General features: G+C 45.9%; 1 protein-coding gene across 5 annotated transcripts in view; it reads right to left on the reverse strand.

Moving 5' to 3' along the window:
• Positions 1–22461, reverse strand: part of LOC134345253 (nesprin-2-like) — a 276033-nt gene that overhangs the window by 125941 nt on the left and 127631 nt on the right. For 4 of the 5 annotated variants that reach the window (XM_063045636.1, XM_063045664.1, XM_063045656.1 and 1 more), the window contains 5 exons: positions 19639–19803; positions 16691–16809; positions 12382–12538; positions 9170–9325; positions 5004–5195 (listed from right to left, as the gene is read on the reverse strand). In XM_063045636.1, coding sequence (XP_062901706.1) covers positions 5004–5195; positions 9170–9325; positions 12382–12538; positions 16691–16809; positions 19639–19803 — 789 coding nt within the window. The remainder of the gene's footprint in view (positions 1–5003; positions 5196–9169; positions 9326–12381; positions 12539–16690; positions 16810–19638; positions 19804–22461) is intronic. The other variant, XM_063045672.1, reaches the window with a different exon arrangement.

Consider the following 22461-nt stretch of genomic DNA (forward strand, 5'->3'; position numbering starts at 1 on the left):
GTAACTTAGGAGATGAAACCCAGGTAACTTTATATTAAATCTCCTCTGTACTCTCTCAATTTTGTTGACATCTTTCCTATAAGTCGGTGACCAGAACTGTACACAATACTCCAAATTTGGCCTTACCAATGCCTTGTACAATTTCAACATTACATCCCAACTCCTATACTCAATGCTTTGATTTATAAAGACCAGCATACCAAAAACTTTCTTCACCACCCTATCCACATGAGATTCCACCTTCAGGGAACTCTGTACCATTATTCCTAGATCCCTCTGTTCTACTGCATTTCTTCAATGCCCTACCATTTACCATGTATGTCCTATTTTGATTAAAATGTAGCACCTCACATTTATCAGCATTAAACTCCATCTGCCATCTTTCAGCCCACTCTTCTAACTGGCCTAAATCTCTCTGCAAGCTTTGAAAACCTACTTCATCATCCACAACGCCACCTATCTTAGTATCATCTGCATACTTACTCATCCAATTTACCACCCCATCATCCAGATCATTAATATATATGATAAACAACATTGGACCCAGTACAGACCCCTGAGGCACACCACTAGTCACCGGCCTCCAATCTGACGAACAGTTATCCACCACTACTCTCTGGCGTCTCCCATCCAGCCACTACTGAATCCATTTTACTACTTCAATATTAATACCTAACGATTGAACCTTCCTGACTAACCTTCCATGTGGAACCTTGTCAAAGGCCTTACTGAAGTCGATATAGATAACATCCACCACTTTACCCTCCTCAACTTTCCTAGTAACCTCTTCAACAAATTCAATAAGATTTGTCAAACATGACTTTCCACGCACAAATCCATGTTGACTGTTCCTAATCAGACCCTGTCTATCCAAATAATTATATATACCATCTCTAAGAATACTTTCCATCAATTTACCCACCACTGACATCAAACTCACAGGCTGATAATTGCTAAGTTTACTCTTAGAACCCTTTTTAAACAATGGAACAACATGAGCAATACGCCAATCCTCCGGCACCATCCCCGTTTCTAACGACATTTGAAATATTTCTGTCAGAGCCCCTGCTATTTCCACACTAACTTCCCTCAAGGTCCTAGGGAATATCCTGTCAGGACCCGGAGACTTATCCACTTTTATATTCCTTAAAAGCGCCAGTACTTCCTCTTCTTTAATCATCATAGTTTCCATAACTACCCTACTTGTTTCCCTTACCTTATACAATTCAATATCCTTTTCTTTAGTGAATACTGCAGAAAAGAAATTGTTCAAAATCTCTCCCATCTCTTTTGGCTCCGCACATAGCCACCCACTCTGATTCTCTAAGGGACCAATTTTATCTCTCACTATCCTTTTGCTATTAATATAACTGTAGAAACCCTTGGGATTTATTTTCACCTTACTTGCCAAGGCAACCTTATATCTTCTTTTAGCTTTTCTAATTTCTTTCTTAAGATTCTTTTTATATTCTTTTTATTCCTTGAGCACCTCATTAACTCCAAGCTGCCTATATTTATTGTAGATATCTCTCTTTTTCCGAACCAAGTTTCCAATATCCCTTGAAAACCATGGCTCTCTCAAACTTTTAACCTTTCCCTTCAACCTAACAGGAACATAAAGATTCTGTACCCTCAAACTTTCACCTTTAAATGACCTCCATTTCTCTATTACATCCTTCCCATAAAACAAATTGTCCCAATCCACTCCTTCTAAATCCTTTCGCATCTCCTCAAAGTTAGCCTTTCTCCAATCAAAAATCTCAACTCTGGGTCCAGTCCTATCCTTCTCTATAATTATTTTGAAACTAATGGCATTGTGATCACTGGACCCGAAGTGCTCCCCAACACAAACCTCCGTCACCTGACCTATCTCATTCCCTAACAGGAGATCCAACACTGCCCCTTCTCTAGTTGGTGGCTCTATGTATTGCTGCGAAAAACTATCTGCACACATTTTACAAACTCCAAACCATCCAGCCCTTTTACAGAATGGGTTCCCCGGTCTATGTGTGGAAAATTCAAATCTCCCACAATCACAACCTTGTGCTTACTACAAATATCTGCTATCTCCTTATAAGTTTGCTCCTCCAGGTTAGGGTTAGTGAGTTGTGGGCATGCTGTGTTGGTGCCGGAAGCACGGTGACACTTGCAGGCTGCCCCCAGCACGTCCTCAAACTGTGTTGGTTGTTGACACAAACAGTGCATTTCACTGTATGTTTCAGTGTACTTTATTTTCTAAACTTTTCTTATCAATGTGCTTATCCCTCTTTCATCTTAAACTCTGCCCACTAGCATTTGACATTTCTACTCCATTATATAAACTTCTATCAGCTCTTGTTTTGCTTTATTTCTTATTGTGACTTGAAGTAATTTTTATGCTTTGCTCTGTGTAGTTGTCACAAAACAACAAATTTCACGACAAATGTCAGAGATAATGAACTTGATTCTGATTCGGACTGCTGGAAAATGACACTGGTCGACACCGGGAGACAAAGAAATGGCCAATGACTGAGTAACTTTTTTGCGTCAGTCTTCACTGTAGAAGACAGTGGCAGAATGCCAGAAATTCGAGAGTGTCAGGGGCAGAAGTGAGTGTCGTTACTATTACTAAGGTGGTGCTTGGGAAGCTGAAAGATCTGAAGGTAGATAAGTCACCTGGACCAGATGGACTACACTGTAGGGTACTGAAAGAGGTAGCAGAAGAGATTGTGGAGGCATTAATAATGATCTTTCAAGAATCACTAGATTCTGGAATGGCTCCAGAGAACTGGAAGATTTCAAATGTCACTCCACTCTTCAAGAAGGAAGAGAGGCCGAAGAAAGTAAATTATAGGCCAGTTAGCCTGACTTCAGTGGTTGGAAAGATGTTGAAGTCAGGGGAACTCAGCAGGTCGGGCAGCATCAGTGGAAACGATGAGTCGACTCATTGTTTCCAGTGATGCTGCCCGACCTGCTGAGTTCCTCCAGCGTGCTGTGAGTGTTGTTTTGATCCCAGCATCTGCAGATTATTTTGTGTTGAAGTCAGGGAACTTGAAGACACATGACAAAATAGGCCAAAATCAGCAAGGTTTCCTTAAGGAATTTGTTTGAATTCTTTGAGGAAATAACAGGCAGGATAGACAAAGGAGAGTCAGTGGATTTTTTTTGGATTTTCAGTAGGCCTTTAAGCATTTGCTTAACAAGATGAGAGCCAATGGTATTACAGGCAAGGTGCGAGCAGGAATAGAAGATTGGCTAACTGGCAGGAAGCAAAGAATGAGAATAGAGGAGGCCTTTTCTGATTGGCTGCTGGTGACTAGTGGTATTTGGTATTCACAGGGGTCAGTGTTGGGACTGCTTCTGTATGCATTATATGGTTTGGATGAAGGAATTGATGGCTTTGTGGCCAAGTTTGCAGATGATACAATAATAAGTGGAGGAGCAGGTGGTGTTGAGGAAGCGATGACTCTGCAGAAGGACCTAGGCAGATTTGGGGAATAGGTAAAGAAATAGCATATAGTGCAGGGGAGTGTATGGTCATGCACTTAGGGAGAAGGAATAAAGGCATGGATTATTTTGTAAATGGGGAGAAAATTCAAAAATCAGAGGTGCAAAGGGACTTGGCAGTCCTTGTGCAGGATTCCCTAAAGGTCAACTTCCAGGTTGAGCTGATGGTAAAGGCAAATACGATGATCTCATGCATTTCCAGAGGACTAGAACACAAAGCAAAAATGTAATGCTGAGAATTTATAAGGCACTGGTCAGACCTCATTTGGAGTACTGTGAGCAGTTTTGGGCCCCTTATATAGGGAAAGATGTGCTGGGATTGGAGAGGGTCCAGAGAAGATTCACGAGAAAGACCCCAGAAATGAAAGGAGCATTTGATGGCTCTGGGCTTGTACTAGCTGGTGTTTAAAAGAAGGAAGGAGATTTCATTGAAACATATTGAATATTGAAAGGACTAGATAGATTGCATGTGGAGAGGATGTTTCCTGTAGAGGGGGAGTCTAGGACCAGAGGGCACACCCTCAGAATTGAGGTACATCCATTTACAACAGAGATGAGGAAAAATTTCTTCAGCCAGAGGGAGGTGAATCTGTGGAATTCATTGCCACAGACAGCTGTGCAGGCCAAGTCATTGGGTATATTTAAGGCAGAGGGTGATAAGTTCTTGATTAATCATGGTGTCAAAGGTTACAGGGGGAAGGCAGAAGAATGGGGTCGAGAGGGATAATAAATCAGCATGATGGAATGGCGGAGCAGATTCAACGGGCCAAATGGTCCAATTCTGCTTCTATTTCTTATGGTCGTATGGCCTTTGGTTAGCATAGATGTGTTGGGCCAAATGGTCTGTTTATGTGATGCGTGACTCTGTGAGGTCCCTCAGCTTTCTCCACTCCAGGGAACAGAGTCTATTCAGTGCCAGAATCATTATAACGTACAGGTGTCATGAAGTTTGCTGTTTTGTGAGAGCAGTACAGTGCAAGGACAAAAGAAAAATATCATAAAGTACAAAATTAAATTAATAAATAGTATAAAAGACACATGCAAATTGCTGGAGGAACGCAGCAAGTCAGACAGAATCTATGAAAGGAAAAGTTTATTCCTCACTATGAATGTTGCCTGACCTGCTGAGATCCTCCAGCATTTTGTTTGTGTCGCTCAAGATCTCCAGTATCTGCGGAAACTCTTGTGTTTATGATTTCCTGAGTTATTGTGTGGGTCCTCAGGTGAGCTCTCTGCTCCCAGCTGAGCCTTAGGGTGGAAAGGAACAGCACAACCATAGTCACCTTCCCTCTGAGTCCATGCTAATCCACTGAAACTGCTCTAAGATTCCCCTGTCACTGTCCCTCTCACCCACACTGACCTGAGGCCTGACTGGAAGAGTCACTGTCAGGTGTAGTGGAGCCTGACCACAGCCAACAGGGTTGGGAAGAATTTGTCCCTCCCTCTGTCTCTGGGACACAAGCAGCGAGGGTTTCTCCTCCCTGACCACACCAGCTCATCAGTGCCCCCACCATTACCTGGCACTCAGAGGCGTGGTCCACATTGGCACGCAGCGAGTGGGTGAGCAGGCAGCCACTGCGGATGAACAGCCCAAGCCGGTTGTGTAGGTCCAATAGGGAGCCCCGAGCCTCGGTACAGTTGAAGGCGTCCGACTGCCCCAGCGCCTTGACTTCCTCCGCCATGTCCTGGCAAGCTGTCTCCAGCAGTACCTGTGACACAGGGGATCTCGTCAATGCCTGTCTTACCACCCCTCCAGCAACAGCCCTGGGTCAAACTGCAACTGAGGGAGGGGTCGTACTGAGGGAGCATCGGTAATGAGGCAGGGTCACACTGTGGGAGCGTCGGTAATGAGAGAGGGTCACACTGTGGGAGCGTCGGTAATGAGGGAGGGTCACACTGTGGGAGCGTCGGTAATGAGGGAGGGTCACACTGTGGGAGCAGCAGTAATGAGGGAGGGTCACACTGTGGGAGCGTTGGTAATGAGAGAGGGTCACACTGTGGGAGCGTCGGTAATGAGGGAGGGTCACACTGTGGGAGCAGCAGTAATGAGGGAGGGTCACACTGTGGGAGCGTCGGTAATGAGGGAGGGTCACACTGTGGGAGCATCGGTAATGAGAGAGGGTCACCCTGTGGGAGCAGCAGTAATGAGGGAGGGTCACACTGTGGGAGCGTCGGTAATGATAGAGGGTCACACTGTGGGAGTGTCGGTAATGAGGGAGGGTCACACTGTGGGAGCAGTGGTAATAAGGGAGGGTCACACTGTGGGAGAGGAGGTACTGAGGGAGGGTCACACTGTGGGAGCGTCGGTAATGAGGGAGGGTCACACTGTGGGAGCGTCGGTAATGAGGGAGGGTCACACTGTGGGAGCAGCAGTAATGAGGGAGGGTCACACTGTGTGAGCATCGGTAATGAGAGAGGGTCACACTGTGGGAGCAGCGGTAATAAGGGAGGGTCACACTGTGGGAGAGGAGGTACTGAGGGAGGGTCACACTGTGGGAGAGGAGGTACTGAGGGAGGGTCACTGTGGGAGCATCAGTAATGAGGGAGGGTCACACAGTGGGAGCGTCAGTAATGAGGGAGGGTCACACTGTGGGAGCAGCAGTAATGAGGGAGGATCACACTGTGGGAGCATCGGTAATGAGGGAGGGTCACACTGTGGGAGAGGAGGTAATGAGGGAGGGTCACACTGTGGGAGAGGAGGTACTGAGAGAGGGTCACACTGTGGGAGAGGAGGTAATGAGGGAGGGTCACACTATGGGAGAGGAGGTACTGAGGGAGGGTCACACTGTGGGAGCATCGGTAATGAGGGAGGGTCACACTGTGGGAGCAGCAGTACCGAGAGAGGGTCACATTGCAGCAGGGGCACACTGAGGGATGGATGGTACTGTAGAGGGAGCACACGGTCATGGCGGGCACATTGGGGGATTTCCGTGAGCAGTGGCTCCCCCCGCAGTATAGACTGTTTTATAGACGGTAGTAACCGTATAGAAATTTGAGTATAACTACTATCTTGTAAATATTGTTTGTCTTGTGTCTGTGTGTTGTAAATAAACTTCTATAGCTTTGATACAAAACAAAGGATGGTACCGTGGGGGGGGGGGTGGTACCGGGGGGTAGTTACATTGTGGGAGGGTGGGAGGGACAGCTCCTGCGGGGTTTGACTATAAACTAAAGATTCACGTGCATTCTCAACACAGGCCATTCAATAAACTTCAGCCCATATACAGAAGAACAGGCATAAATGGTCACTGATACCTCACAGCCATTGAATGATTTTTAAAAAAGTCTCCACAGAAACCAAGGCCAAACGCAATACTGCGTGGATCACACCATGGGAATTAAGGCCACGCTCCGTGGCAACCTTCAGCCCCACAGTAATGGCAGTGAGTGACTGAGCCACTGATCAGAATCAGTCTAGCTGCGACTAGTGTGTCTCTCTCTGGATGGACCCCAGAGATCCCCCAGATGTCAAACAACACAACTTAAGTCAGTACATGGTGTGTTGGCCTTCATCAGTTGGCGCATTGAATTCAAGAGCAACGAGGTAATGTTCCAACTCTATAAAAGTCTGGTAAGATGACACTTGGAGCATCGTGTTCAGTTCTGTCACCTCATTATAAGAGAGATGTGGAAGCTTTTGAGAAGGTGCAGAGATTTACCAGGATGCTGCCTGGACTGGAGAGCATGTCTTATGGGGGCAAGTTAGGTGAGTGAGGACTTTTCTTTTAAGAGCCAAGGAGAATTAGAGGTTGCTTGATGGAGATGTACGAGATAATAAGAGGCACAGACTGAGTGGACAGCCAATATCGTCTTTCCTGGAACAGAAATGGGTAAAACCAGAGGACATACATTTAAGATGAATGGAAGAAAGTTTAAGGAAGATGTAAGAGGTAGTTTTTTTTTTCCTTTTTACACAGAGGGTGGTGAGTGCATGGAACACACTGCCAGGGGTGGTGGTAGAGGCAAATACATTCGGGGCATTTGAGAAACTCTTAGATGAGCACATGGATGACAGAAAAATGGAGAGCTGTGTAGGAGGGAGAGGTTAAAAGGTTGGCACAACATTGTGGGCCAAAGGGCCTGTACTGTACTGTAATGTTCTATTCGTTGTGTATTCTACATCAGAAGAGCAAACTGTTCCCATAACGGATGAATGAAACTTTTGATGGGGTTAGTGAGAATGATAATAATGTGGAGTGATTTCAGTCACTGAGCAGTGCTTTAATAAATTAAATTGTCGTCTCACCAGGTACAATATAATGCGAGCTTCTGTGTTCTGTCCCAGCTCCAGAACACCAATGTGTGGGAGAGGGCGGTGTCTCAGGGTAGCATTCTGAACCCAACCACCTTCAGCTGCTCAATCTGTGATCTTCATTCCATCATGAAGTCAGAACAGGGGTGGTCACTGATGTTCATTCCCTCCCCAACGCCTCAACCCCAGGAACCCCTGATGCCTGCATGTGGCTGGGTACCAGACAACAGTCATAGGAACGTTCCTGTCACCCGATGTCATTCAGTTCTGGCCGCCCGTTATGGGATGGATGTCAAAGCATTGGAGAGGGTGCAGAAGAGGTTCACCATGATGCTGCCTGGATTAGAGCACATGCTATGAGGAGAGGTTGGACAGAATAGAGTTGTTTTCTCTGGAGCATCGGAGACTGAGGGAAGACCTGAAAGAAGTTTGTAAGTAATGAGTGGCAGAGAGTGGATAGTTGCTATCATTTTCTCACAGCAGAAACATAGAACATAGTATTTAATATTTAATGTGAGAGGCGGAAAGTTCAAAGGAAATGTATGAGGATTTTTTTTTCCCAGCTGGTGACTGGAATGGGCTGCCAGGATTGGAACTGGGAGCAAATATGATAGAGGCATTTATGTGGGCAGAGAATGGAGGAACATGGACACTGTGTAGACAGAAGGGACTAGGTGTCCTGACAGAGAGCCTTGGCCCAAAATGTCAACTGTTTATTCCTCTCTGTAGATGCTGCCTGACCTTCTGAGTTCCTCCAGGACTTTTTGTGCGTTGCTCTGGATTTGAACCTGCAGAATCTCCTGTGTTTAGAGATTAGATTAGATGACCAACGTGGAAGATAGAACATTACAATACAGGCCCTTTTGCCCATGAGGTTATGTCGACCTTTCAACCTACTTCAAGATCAAACTAATCATTCCCTCAAACACAACCTTCCATTTTTCTATCACCCGTGTGTCTATATAACAGTTTCTTTAAATGTCTCTAGTATACCTGCCTCTACCACCCCAGCAGAGCATTCCACACACCCACCACTCTCTGTATAAAAAACCTAACTCTGACATCCCCTCCAATCACCATCAAATTATATCCCCTTGTATTAGCCCATTTCCGCCCGGGGAAAGAATCTGGCTGTCCACACAATCAATGCTTCTTATCATCTTTTACACCTCTATCAAGTCACCTCTTACCTTCCTTCCCTCCAACAGAAAAGTCCCAGCTCGTTCAACCTCTCCTCATAAGATATGTTCTCCAGTCCAGGCAGCAGCCCGGTAATTAGTCATTAGTCATTATTTTAGTAGGTTACATCGTGGGCCAAAAAACCTGTTCGTGTCCTGCGCTGTTCTACAGTCAGTGTTGTGTGTTCTGGGTCGCCGTTAAGCAGAAACTCGACCGATGCAGCCATATGGACACCCTGATCTTCCCAGTTACCTGGTGATGCTGTAGTTGTTGTTCTGCTTCCGCAAGAGGCACCAGGCTGCCGCTGTTCAGCTCCGCCTGCGCCCCATCTAGCCAGTCGCTGATGCGGTGAGCGATCCTCTGCACGGCCATCTCCAACTTTAAGCGCGCATCCTGGTGAACGGTCCCCTAAGCAACGGATAAGGATGGTCAGACCTATTCAGTGTGCAGGGGACCCGCAAGGCACGGGCTGGACATCAGCACTCTGCTCTGCCCCTCACTGAGTGAGGGAGACACTCAGTGCTCAAGGACAGTCCTGGAGCGTCAGGACAAATGAAGGAGAATGCTGCTGTTTGGGAACAGAGTACTAGCAGGGGGCTGGCGGGTTGATAAGTTGTTAAGTTTCTTAACTTTTCACAAGAGCAAAGACAGATGCATCTGGTGTCTAGGATACAGAGGATAAATCTGAGGGTGTTCTCTCCCCACACTGTCTCATCACACATTTCTGGGTTTAGACACCAAGTGACGCACCCTCCACACCATCCCATCACACACTCTTGGGGTTAGACATGAAGTGCAACTCCCTTTGCAACATCCTATCAAACACTTGGGGGTCAGTCACAGATTGAAGCTCCCTCGAAACTCATGACGTCTCAACACTCTTGAAAGTGGTGTCACAAGTAGATGGGGTAATAAAGAGAGCTTTAGGCATATTGGCCTTCATAAATAAAAATACTGAGTACAGGAGCTGGAATATTATGTTGAAGGTGTATGAGGCCTCATTTGGAGTATTGTGTGCAGCCTGGTCACCTGTCTACAGGAAAGATGTCAATAAGATTGAAGGAGTTCAGAGAAAATTGACAAGGATATTGCTCAGACTTCAGGACATGAGTTATAGGGATAGATTGAACAGGTTAGGACTTTATTCTCTGGAGTGTAGGAGAATGAAGGGAGATTTGATAGAGGTATACAAAATTACGAGGGATATAGATCGGGTAAATGCAAGCAGGCTTTTTCCACAGTTTTGGTGAGACTCAAACTAGAGGTTGTAGATTTAGGGTGAAAGGTGGAATATTTAAGAGGAACGTGAGGGGGAGTTTCTTCACTCAGAGGATGGTGAGAGTGTGGAACAAGCTGCCAGTGGAAGTGGTAGATGTAGGTTTGATTACAAAAAGATTTGGATAGGTGCATGGATGGGAGGGGTATGGAGGACTATAGATCAGGTGCAGGTCGATGGGACAAGGCAGACTAACAGTTTGGCATGGACTAGATGGGCAGAAGGGCCTGTTTTTATGCTGTAGTGCATTATGACTCTATGACCCAGGCCCATTGGGTGGTAAGGCTCCCTCCACTGGGTGAACCAAAGCTACCCAGCTCTTGCAGAATCTCAACCCCAGACCCAGCAGGCGGGTGGAGGGTCAGTGATCACACACCGGGAATCTGTGAGATCTCCCACTCCTCTGTCTGGGCCTCACTCCCTCAGCATCACAGCCCTCTTTCTCAGCTCCCACTACATGCTGGGGAAAGGGATGGGTGGAGCAAGGTATGGAACCCCCTGTCATTCTGTCCCACGCTGTACAACATAGAAAAAGACCCTTTAGCTCACTTGTCCGTGCCAACCTAGATTCCTGTCTAAACTAATCCCATTTGCCTTTGTTTGGTCCGTATCCCTCGAAACCTTTCCTATCCATGTAGCTGTCCAAGTGTCTCTTAAATCCTGTTAATGTACAGTACCTGCCTGAACCACTTCCTCAGGCAGCTCGTTCCCTATACAGACCACAATCTGGGTGAAAAAAGTTACAGCTCAGGTTCTAATTTAATGTTTCCCCTCTCACTTTCAACCTACAATATGTACTCCCAACACTGGGAAACAGAATGTGCATACTGTTTCTCCTTGGAGCGGCAGAGGATGAGAGGTGACCTGATAGAGATGTATAAGATGATGAGAGGCATTGATTGTGTGGATAGTCAGAGGCTTTTTCCCAGGGCTGGAATGGCTAGAATGAGAGGGCACAGTTTTAAGGTGCTTGGAAGTAGGTACAGAGGAGGTACCAGGGGTATTTTTTTTTAAACGCAGAGAGTGCTGAGTGTGTGGAATGGGCTGCCGGCAATGGTGGTGGAGGCAGATACAATTGGGTTTTTTAAGAGACTCCTGGATAGGTACATAGAGCTTAGAAAAATAGAGGGCTATGGGTAACCCTAGGTAATTTCTAAAGTAAGTACATGTTCGGCACAGCATTGTGGGCCAAAGGGCCTGTATTGTGCTGTAGGTTTTCTATGTTTTCTTTGTTTACTCACCCTATCTGTACCCCTTATGATTGCATACACCTTTATAAGATAAAGATCTATTTATCTGAAGATTACTTGTGTTTGTCACATCCACATGGAAACACATAGTGAAATGAGTTGCTTGTGCCAATGACCAACATAGTCAGAGGGTGCGCCAGGCTTCTGGCGCCAACTAAGCATGCCCACAATTCACAAACCCTAACCTGTACATCTTTAGAAGGTGGGAGGAAACCAGAGCACCCCAAGAAAATCCACGTGACCATGGAGAAAATGTACAAAACCCCTTCCTACTCTCCAGTGAAAAACATTCAAAGTTTTCAAGAGATAGATAGATTAGGGACATTTAAAAGACTCTTAGACAGGCTTATGGGTGATAGAAAAATGGGAGGGAAGGGTTCGATTGACCTTGGAGTAGGTTAAAAGGTCGGCAAAGCACTGTAGGCCAAAGGGCCTGTTCTGTTCTACATTTTCTCAAACTTTCTCCGAGTCCCAGCAAGATTCCTGCAACTCTCTTCAGATACCAGCTGACGGGAAACATTTGCTAACGTTACAGGGTAATGGGTTAGGAGATCTGTGAATCTATCAGGTCCCTGGCGTTCCTGAGGGAACGGCAAGACATCCCAATGTGCTGTTAAAATCACAATAAGCTCTCCCCATCTGAGATCATTACTTAGGGCAGAGCTCCCTCTCATGTTGAAGCACAATAAGATCACCTTACCCAGCCTCCCAGCAGACACTTCATTTGTCAACATACAGTGAGATGCGTCGTTCGCTTCAGCAACCAACACAGTCCGAGGACCGTACACAGCCTACAAGTGTCACTATGCTCCCGGGACTGGAGCAGGGAGAACAGGGAGGGGATGGAGGGAGGAATAGAGAAGAGGGGGAAGTGGGAAGGGAGGGGTCAGGAGTCAGACCAGCACCAATCTTTCTCTCCCTGCCAGGCTGTTACTGACCTGTGACCCTTGACTTTGTTGGAGAAAATCTTCCAGAAGCTTTGCCAAGTCCTGGTTCTGACGTCGGAGATGTTGCCACATTACAGCCAACGATGGGGACGCCTCGTCTGGGCCCACAGGGGTTGCGATCCCAAGGGATTCAGGGTCACCATGGTCTCTGTGAGGGACACACACCATCAAGTCAGCAAAGTCACCCCGACCTCATCTCCCTCACTCCCCCCCACCCATCCCCCTCTCCGACCTCCCTCCTCAAGCATCCAGCCCCTCCCCTCCACCTCTCTCTTGCATCCCCCACCTCTCTTTGCCACTCCTCAGTAGACACAGATGTCCATCACACCATGATAGACCCTTCACTTCCACCCCCCATGCCTAACCACTGGTCCTGGTGTACAGTGGTCAGTGTTCAGTGCACCTCTCCAGACCCAGGTTCCCATGAAAGCCCTGGGAATTCTGCTCTCCCAGGCGTTTCCCTCGGGATCAGACAGTGCCCATCTGCCAAACCCTACCTCCCTCCCCCTTACCCCCACTATCCCAGTCATGCTTCATCACAGAAACCAACCTCTCCTCCATGGACTCTCTCTAATTCTCGCTGTCTCAGTAAAGAAGCCAGCATAATCAAAGACCCCTCCCAGCTCAGACACTCTCTCTTCTCCCCTCTTCTATTGGGCAGAAGATACAAAAGCCTGAAGGCACGAACCAACAGGCTCAAGGACAGCTTCCACCCTGACTGTTACAAAACGCTTGAATGGTCTGCTGGCATGATAAAATGGACTTCTGACCTCAAAATCCACCTCGTTATAGCCTTGCACCTTATCAGTTACCAGGATTGCAATTTTTCTGCAACTGTAACACATTTTTCTGCATTCTGTTATTGTTTCCTGTTGTAATGAATCCATCTGTATGGATGGCATGCAAGACAAAGTTTCTGGTGGTATCTTGGTACACGATTACCAATTTCCCCTAAACACAAGAGAATCCACAGATGCTGGATATCTTGAGTAACACACACAAAATGCTGGAGGAGCGTAGCAGGTCAGACAGCATTTATGGAGGGGTGGACGTTCAAAGGATCAAAGTGTACAACTCTGAAATTCTTCTTGATGTTGATTCAAATGCGACATTGAAGAGAAGTTTGGATAGGTACTTGGATAGGAGGGGTAGGGAGGGCTTTGGTCTGGGTGCTAGTCGATGGAACCAGGCAGAATAACAGTTCAGCAAGGGTGAGATGGGCCGAAGGGCCTGGCTGTGAGCTTCATGCTCTATGATTCTATATGCCTCGGAGTGAAATCTGCCTGTCAATCACAGGAAACCCAGTCTCACTGGGATAGGACTGGAATCGGTTTATTACTGTCACATGCACTACGATACAGGAAGTTTTTGTTTTCCTGGCCATCCAGACATGATCATTTCATACGTAATTACATTGAGGTAGTAAAAAGGATTCCGAATGCAGAACGTAGTACTACAATTGCAGAAAAAGTGCAGTGCAGGTAAACAATAAGGTACAAGCACATTAAGCAAGTATATTGTGAGGTCCTTTCATACCAGGAGACAGTGCATTGAGGTAGAACTAGGTTAGACAATAGCAATACAGAAAAGAGTGTAACAATTACAGAGAAAGTGCAGTGCAGGCAGACAATAAGGGGCAAGACCATAATGAGATAGACTGTGAGGTCAAGAGTCTATCTTATCATACTTGGGGGCCTCTCAGTAGTCTGATAAAGTCTGGTGACAGTGGGATAGAAGCTGTGTTTGAACCTGGTGGTACATGCTTTCAGGCTTTTGTATCTTCTGTATGGAGGCATGATTTCTAGTTATTGATACGACAGGGATCCCAGTAAATCCGGGTGGGATCCCACTTGGCAGAAGGGTTACTGGGCATCTCCTGATTGATACACCCACTGAAACGGACCAGTCAATCTGAATGGGAGGTGAGGGGAGTAATGAATTAAAAGTATTATATATGAATGCACGGAGTATAGGAAATAAAGTAGATGAGCTTGAGGCACAGTTGGAAATTGGTAAGTATGATGTGGGAATAACAGAGACATAGCTTCAAGTGGACAGGGCCTGGGAAATGAATATTCAAGGTATACGTCCTATCAAAAGGACAGACTGATGGGCAGAGGGGGTGGGGTGGCTCTGTTGGTGAGGAATGATATTCAGTCCCTTGTGAGGAGGGACATAGAATCAGGAGACGTAGAGTCAGTAAGGGAAGGCTGTGGCTGACCAGGGAAGTAATGGACAGTATAAAAATAAAAGAGAAGTATAACGTAGCAAAGACGAGTTGGAAACTGGAGGATTGGGAAACTTTTAAAGAGCAACAGAAGGTAACTAAAAAGGCAATACGTGGAGAAAAAATGAGGTACGAAGGTAAACTAGCCAAGAATATAAAGGAGGATAGTAAAAACTTCTTTAGGTATGTGAAAAGGAAAAAAATAGTTAAGACCAAAATTGGGCCCTTGAAGACAGAAGCGGGTGAATTTATAATGGGGACCAAGGAAATGGCAGACGAGTTGAACAGGTACTTTGGATCTGACTTCACTAGGGAAGACACAAACAATCTCCCAGATGTAATAGTGGCCAAAGGACCGAGGGTAATGGATGAACTGAAGGAAATTTATATTAGGCAGGAAATGGTGTTGGATAGACTGTTGGGTCTGAAGGCTGATAAGTCCCCGGGACCTGATGGTCTGCATCCCAGGGTACTTAAGGAGGTGGCTTTAGAAATCGTGGACGCATTGGTAATCATTTTCCAATGTTCTATAGATTCAGGATCAGCTCCTGTGGATTGGAGGGTGGCTAATGTTGTCCCTCTCTTCAAGAAGGGAGGAAGAGAAAAAACAGGGAATTATAAACCGGTTAGCCTGACGTCGGTGGTGGGAAAGATGCTGGAGTCAATCATAAAAGATGAAATTACGACACATCTGGAGAGCAGTAACAGGATCGGTCCGAGTCAGCATGGATTTACAAAGCGGAAATCGTGCTTGACTAATCTTTTGGAACTTTTTGAGGATGTAACCATGAAAATGGACAAGGGAGAGCCAGTGGATGTAGTGTACCTGGACTTTCAGAAAGCCTTTGATAAAGTCCCACATAGGAGATTAGTGGGCAAAATTAGGGCACATGGTATTGGGGACAGAGTACTGACATGGATTGAAAATTGGCTGGCTGACAGAAAACAAAGTAGTGATTAACGGGTCCCTTTCGGAATGGCAGGCGGTGACCAGTGGGGTACCACAGGGTTCAGTGCTAGGACCGCAGCTGTTTACAATATATATTAATGACTTAGATGAGGGAATTAAAAGTGACATTAGCAAATTTGCCAATGACACAAAGTTGGGTGGCAGTGTGAAATGTGAGGAGGATGTTATGAGAATGCAGGGTGACTTGGACAGGCTGGGTGAGTGGGCAGATGCAGTTTAATGTGGATAAATGTGAGGTTGTCCACTTTGGTGGTAAGAACAGGAAGGCAGATTATTATCTAAATGGAGTCAAGTTAGAAAAAGGGGAAGTACAACGAGATCTAGGTGTTCTTGTACATCAGTCACTGAAAGCAAACATGCAAGTACATCAGGCAGTGAAGAAAGCTAATGGCATGCTGGCCTTCATAACAAGGGGAATTGAGTAGAAGAGCAAAGAGGTCCTTCTGCAGCTGTACAGGGCCCTGGTGAGACCACACCTGGAGTATTGTGTGCAGTTTTGGTCTCCAAATTTGAGGAAGGACATTCTTGCTATTGAGAGAGTGCAGCGTATGTTCACAAGGTTAACTCCCGGGATGGCGGGACTGTCATATGTTGAAAGATTGGAGCGACTGGGCTTGTATACTCTGGAATTTAGAAGGCTGAGAAGGGATCTTATTGAAACATATAAGATTATTAAGGGATTGGACACGCTGGAGGCAGGAAGCATGTTCCCGCTGATGGGTGAGTCCAGAACCAGAGGCCACAGTTTAAGAATAAGGGGTAGGCCATTCAGAACGGAGTTGAGCAAAAACTTTTTCACCCAGAGAGTGGTGGACATATGGAATGCTCTGCCCCAGAAGGCTGCGGAGGTCAAGTGTCTGGATGCTTTCAAGAAAGAGATGGATAGAGCTCTTAAAGATAGTGAATTCAAAGGTTATGGGGATAAGGCAGGAACTGGATACTGATTGTGGATGATCAGCTATGATCACAGTGAATGGCGGTGCTGGCTCGAAGGGCCGAATGGTCTACTCCTGCACCTATTGTCTATTCTCTATAATTCCCACTGCGTCTGACTGAAGGATATACCATCAGTCCTGGCCAGGGACATGGGTGCTGATCCATACCTCGTGATGTGAATAGGTGAGCTAGGCTCCTCTCCAAGAGGACTCTGCCCCGTGGTCTTGTTCTGCTGGGTGATCACCTCTGTGGGACACGTCAGTTCTGTCAGCTCAGTCTCCCACTCCTAGAAATAAGACATCAACATCAGGAATCACAATGTGAGCCTCCTACATCAGGAATTCGCACAGTGATACGACAGGACACAATATATAGAACACTTCAGCACAGGGTAGTCCCTTTGCTCCACGATGTTGTGCTGGCCCTTTTACCTAATCTGACCCTACCCTCTCACATAGCCCTCCATCTTGCTATCATCCATGTGCCTAATGTATCTGCCTCCACTGCCAACCCTGGCAGCACATTCCACGCACCCACCGGTCTCTGTGTAAAAGAAATCTACCTCTGACATCCTCCCTACACTTTCCTCCAATGACTGTTAAACTATGCCCTTTGTATTAGCCATTTCCACCCTGGGGAAAAAGTTTCTGGCTGTCCACTTTATCTATGCCTCTCATCCTGTTCTATATCTTCATCAAGTCACCTCTCATCCTCCTGTGATCTAAAGAGAAAACCTCCAGCTCGCTCACCCTATCCGAATAAGACATTCTCTCTAATCCTGGTAAGTCTCCTCTACAACCTCTCTAAACGTCCACCTCCTGCCAGCGTGGGGGGGGGGGGGGTCCTTGATGTGTGCACAGGTGCAATGAAAAACTTACTTGCAACAGCATCACAGGCACATAGCATCAAATAAACGGGGGGTGTCACATGATGACGTGGGATTGAGACGTGTAAATCCAGCTCTCCCGTAAAAAATCAGCAAAGTACCGTTTAAACAAAGTTAATAAATACTTTCCGAAAACTACTTATAAACTTCGTAAGACTACTCTACGATATGCCTCGTAACCGCAACAGAAGAAGTCTGTTGTTGTGAAGTCGCCACGAGATGGGAAGAGAAAAGGGCCGACTGCAGCGATGGAGCCTCGGATTCAGGTTGGATCTCCTTCGGAGGAGACGCATTTTATCTCTGGCGTAGAACAGGGAGCAATGGCGGCAGTAGCGGTCTCTCGGAAGAAGATGTCGACACAACTTAAACTACAAGAACCGACGGCCACTGCAACTGAAAGTGACTCAGAGTCAGAACTGGATATTGCAGAGAATGCAGATGAAGAAGAGGAGGAAGAACTGGAAGAGACTGGAAGTAAAACAGACGACAGAGACATAAGAGAGGCTTTATTGCAATTAACGGCTGAACTAAGAAAATTAAGAACAGAGCTTAGAGACGTGAAGATGTGCTATGATAAAGCTATGAAAAGACAGGATAATATGGATAAGAAACTTCAGAAGATGGAAAGAACAATGGAGCAAATTAACGATAGAGTGGAAAAAACAGAAAATGATGTGCTTGTCTGGAACACGGAAAGAAATCGACTCTTGGAGAAAGTGGATGTGTTGGAAAATTTTAGTAGACGTAATAATATTAAAATTGTTGGTCTTAAAGAAGGTATAGAGGGAGACAATCCAATAGAATTTTTTCAAAGATGGATCCCAAAAACCTTGCAAATGAAAGAGGAAGACCGATCAATTGAAATTGAGTGGGTACATAGAGCTCTAAGACCAAAACCACAAGATGACCAATATCCACGATCAATTTTAATAAAATTCTTAAGATTTCAAGACAAAGAAAGGATTCTACAGGCAGCATCCCAAGCTGCCAAGAAGAGAAAAGGGCCACTGATGATAGAAGGGAAGAAAATCTTTTTCTACCCTGACATAAGTTATGAACTTTTGAAGAGAAGGAAGAAATTTAATCCAGTGAAAAAAGCCCTATGGGATCACGGTTATCAATTTATATTGCGTTATCCTGCAACCTTGAAGATTTTTTTGCCTGGTGGAGAAAAAAGATTTTTTGACGATTACCAGAAAGCGGAGGATTTTGTGCGAGATTCTTTGAATATTCACCAGATACAAGAACAAACCCAGGGAAGTGAGATGGATTGAAGATGAAGACTGGATTAGGACTGTTGGATTTTTAGGCAGATGAATATATAAATATATTATTAATTATATGAAGGAGGGGAAGAAAGGTTAAAATTTAAGGAATATTAGCTGGGAATAAGGACATTAATTTTTTTATATATATATACAATTTTTTGTTACGGGGGAGCTGGAGGAAATACTGACCAATCGCTACGTTATTCATATGTGCAAGCGTGGCAATAGCCACGACCCGCACAATGGAGGGGGGTAGTGTTGTGTATCTTTTCATTCACAACATTAGTGGGGGGGTGGTATTTTGTTTTTTCTTTTTTTGTATCTTATCTAACTTTTTTTTCTTTTTGCCTGGATGATTAGGAGGGAAACACATAGCAACATGGTGAAGTTCAAAGAGATTCCCCAGGGAACTATGAGAGTTGAGAAGCTAAGTAATGTTTTAGATTTTAAGAGATAAATATGAAACATTTTTGAATATTTGGAGCTCTTATTTACAGCTCCGATGATGAAGATCTTGGTTCCTTGGGGAAAGTAACAAATATATATTAAATTTATTTTTAATCCCATGGACCATGTGCAAACTTTCTAATATTCAGGCGATCCTTTTTTTTTCTTTTTTTCTTTTCTCTTTAGGTAGGAGTATATATCAGAGGGGGGAGGGTTAAGGGGAGCGGGGAGGGTAGATATTATTTTCTCATGTATTCACTTTGAAAACTCAATAAAAATTATATATATAACCACAAAAAAGATAAGCAGCGTACACATGGAAAACACAAGCATAAATTAAACACAGGTTTTACTAGACAGAACAGCAGTAGAACAAAAGCAAATCCATTTTAGTTCAAAGTGATCAGAGAGACCTGGTGTTGTTGTACTGAGGCTGTGATTAGGGTTGGCAAGGGGGAGGGTGGTGCAGAGGCCCAGCTGCCTGCAGTCAGTCGGGGCCCGCAGGTGAGCGTACCTGTGAGGGAATCTGCTCCTGAGCCAGCTGAGCCTGCGTTGCCAGCAGATTGCCCCGCAGAGAGGCCAGCCGTTCCGACAGTGATGCCAGCTGTGAGCCAACACCCTGCTCCAGGTTTGCCTCCGTCAGCTGCTCCACTTTCTCCTCGATCTCCGCCAGTGTATCCTGTGAGCAAGGGTGAGAGCTCTGTTACCTGGCACACATTACAGCCCAGTGCAACGCCGCTGACCGTAACGGCCCAGCGCGACACCGTTGACCGTGACGGCCCAGAGCGACGCCAGCGCCCGTTACGGCCCAGTGTAACACCAGTGCCCACTACAGCCCAGTGTGATGCCAATGCCTGTTACAGCTAGTACAGCGCCAGCACCCATAACAGACCAGGTTCCATTACAATTCAGTGCAACAGTGCCTGTTACAGCCCAGTACACAGTATCTATTAAGAGCCTAGTGCTACCTGGACATCTGTCACTCCCAAATACAACAAACACCAGTGATCTAACACAGCGGCCCCTATGAACAGCAAGAATGTGGCACCCATTTGGTGCACAGGATGATCTCATACAGAGGAGGGCACCTGGACTGAGAAGGTACACTGGTAATGGCTGAGCTGAACATCGAGACAGACACCAGGTAAATGTTCCCATTCTTCCTCTGATCAACTAAATCCTTGTATGTATGCACTTATTTATTTAGCAGTACAGCATGGAGTACAGCCTTCCGGCCACACCACCCCGATTAACCCTAACCTAATCACGGGATAGTTTACAATGACCAATTAGCTTTACTCCGGTACATCTCTGGACTGTGGGAGGGAAACGGAGCACCCAGGGAAAACTTATGTTTGTAGGATAGACTGAAGTTTAAACCACCATTTACAACGCTACCCCTACCACAATGTGACTGCCCCCCCAGTACTGCAACTCCCCCACAGTGTGACCCTCCCTCAGTACCTCCTCTCCCAGTGAGACCTTCTCTCAGTACCATCCGTCCCACAGTGTGACCCTCTCTCAGTATCACCTCTCCCAGTGAGACCCTCTCTCAGTACCACCTCTCCCACAGTGTGACTCTCCCTCAGTACCAACCCTCCCACGATTTTTTTTACAAAAATACCTTTATTACAAGTTATTTCTACCATGTTACAAAATGCTGTTACAAACACACAGACACAAACTAGATTAAATTAAAATGCTCTAATCTCTATCAAGGATCATATTTATCCCCTATGGTGTCGAACGGTCCTGGAACACCTCTGCGGACCTGTGGACACCATGCGTTCCCTCTCCACACTCACCCGACACTGATGTGTCCCTGGCACATGCCAGGCAGTCCACCAGGTGGAAGCCTTCACTGCCCGCATCGAGGAATCATGGGTAGCTATCTTTACCAGCCCCAGCAGCAAGTTTACTAGGAGATCCTCATCCCTCCTTGCTGATCGCCTATGAGGCCCTCAGTCAATACTGCACCAGCATTCACGCGGTTCTCTGCTGTGGGTATCCCAGTCTCTGCACTGCGACTTGGAGAAGAGCGAGTGAGTGTGAGTGTGTGTTTGTGCATGTGCGAGTGTGTGAGTGTGTGTGCATGTGTGAGTGTGAGTGTGTGTGTGTGAGAGTGAGAGTGTGTGAGAGTGTGAGAGAGTGTGAGAGAGTGTGAGAGTGAGTGTGAGAGTGTGAAAGTGAGAGTGAGAGTGAGTGAGAGAGAGTGAGTGAGGAGTGAGTGAGAGTGACAGAGAGTGTGAGTGTGTTTAAGTCAGTTAGCGAGGGTGTTGTTTCATCCCTGTCTAGTGTGCGTCACCATCAGACAAGAGATAATGAGCTGACAGCAACATCATGTTCTGTCTGTACCGCCAGCTGTCTCAAACCTCTCTTGGCACCTACCATTCTCCCAGTGTGACAATGAGCCAAGGATCACTCTGTAATAAAAGGCTCCAGCCCCAACTAACAGCAGCCAGTGCATCTGAATGAGAGAGTTAAACCTGCGCCAGATACTCAACAACACACTTGTGAGTCAGGGACAGGAAAATAAATTCAATAAGAACATGATGTTTTCTTGGTGATTATTTTTTGCAATTTTCCCAGAATCTATGAGCTGGCAGAGGCTGGAGACAAAAGGTGGGGAAAGGGATTAATTCAGCAGTTACTCTATTAAATTGACGCCTTCTTCATCCATCTGTGAGTTTATTGTTCTCTGTGCCACTCCACCGGCCCGTTTAAAAGGGGAAACAACAGTTCTGTCCAAAACCTCAGGACACGATAGAAAGCAGCCTCTCCTCCATGGACTGTCCATACTTCCCACTGCCTCGGTAAAGCAGTCAGCATAATCAAAGACCTCACTCACCTCAGACATTCGCTCTTCTCCCCTCTCCCATTGGGCAGAAGATACAAAATCCTGAAAGCACGTACCACCAGGCTCAAGGACAGCTTCTATCCCACTGTTAGCAGACTATTGGAAAGTCCCCTAGTATGACAAGATGGACCCTTGACCTCACAGTCCACCTCATTACGATCTTGCACCTCACTGCTCACTGCACTTTCTCTGCAATTGTAACACTTTACTCTGCACTCTGTTATTGATTTACATTTTAGTATCTCAATGCACTGTTGTAATAATTTGATCTGTTTGAATAGTATTAAAGATAAGCTTTCACTGTGCCTCGGTACACGTGACAATTATAAACCCAGTTTTACATGAGGCATAGATCAAGTGGATAGCCAGAGACTTTTCCCAGTGGCTAATATGAGGGGGCATAATCCGAGATTGATTGGAAGGAAGTATGGAGGGGAGGGGAGGGGAAAGGGTAGGTTTTTTCTTGTGGTGGGTGCATGA

The sequence above is a fragment of the Mobula hypostoma genome, chromosome 1 (genome assembly GCF_963921235.1).
Source record: "Mobula hypostoma chromosome 1, sMobHyp1.1, whole genome shotgun sequence".
Classification (NCBI taxonomy): Eukaryota; Metazoa; Chordata; class Chondrichthyes; order Myliobatiformes; family Myliobatidae; genus Mobula; species Mobula hypostoma.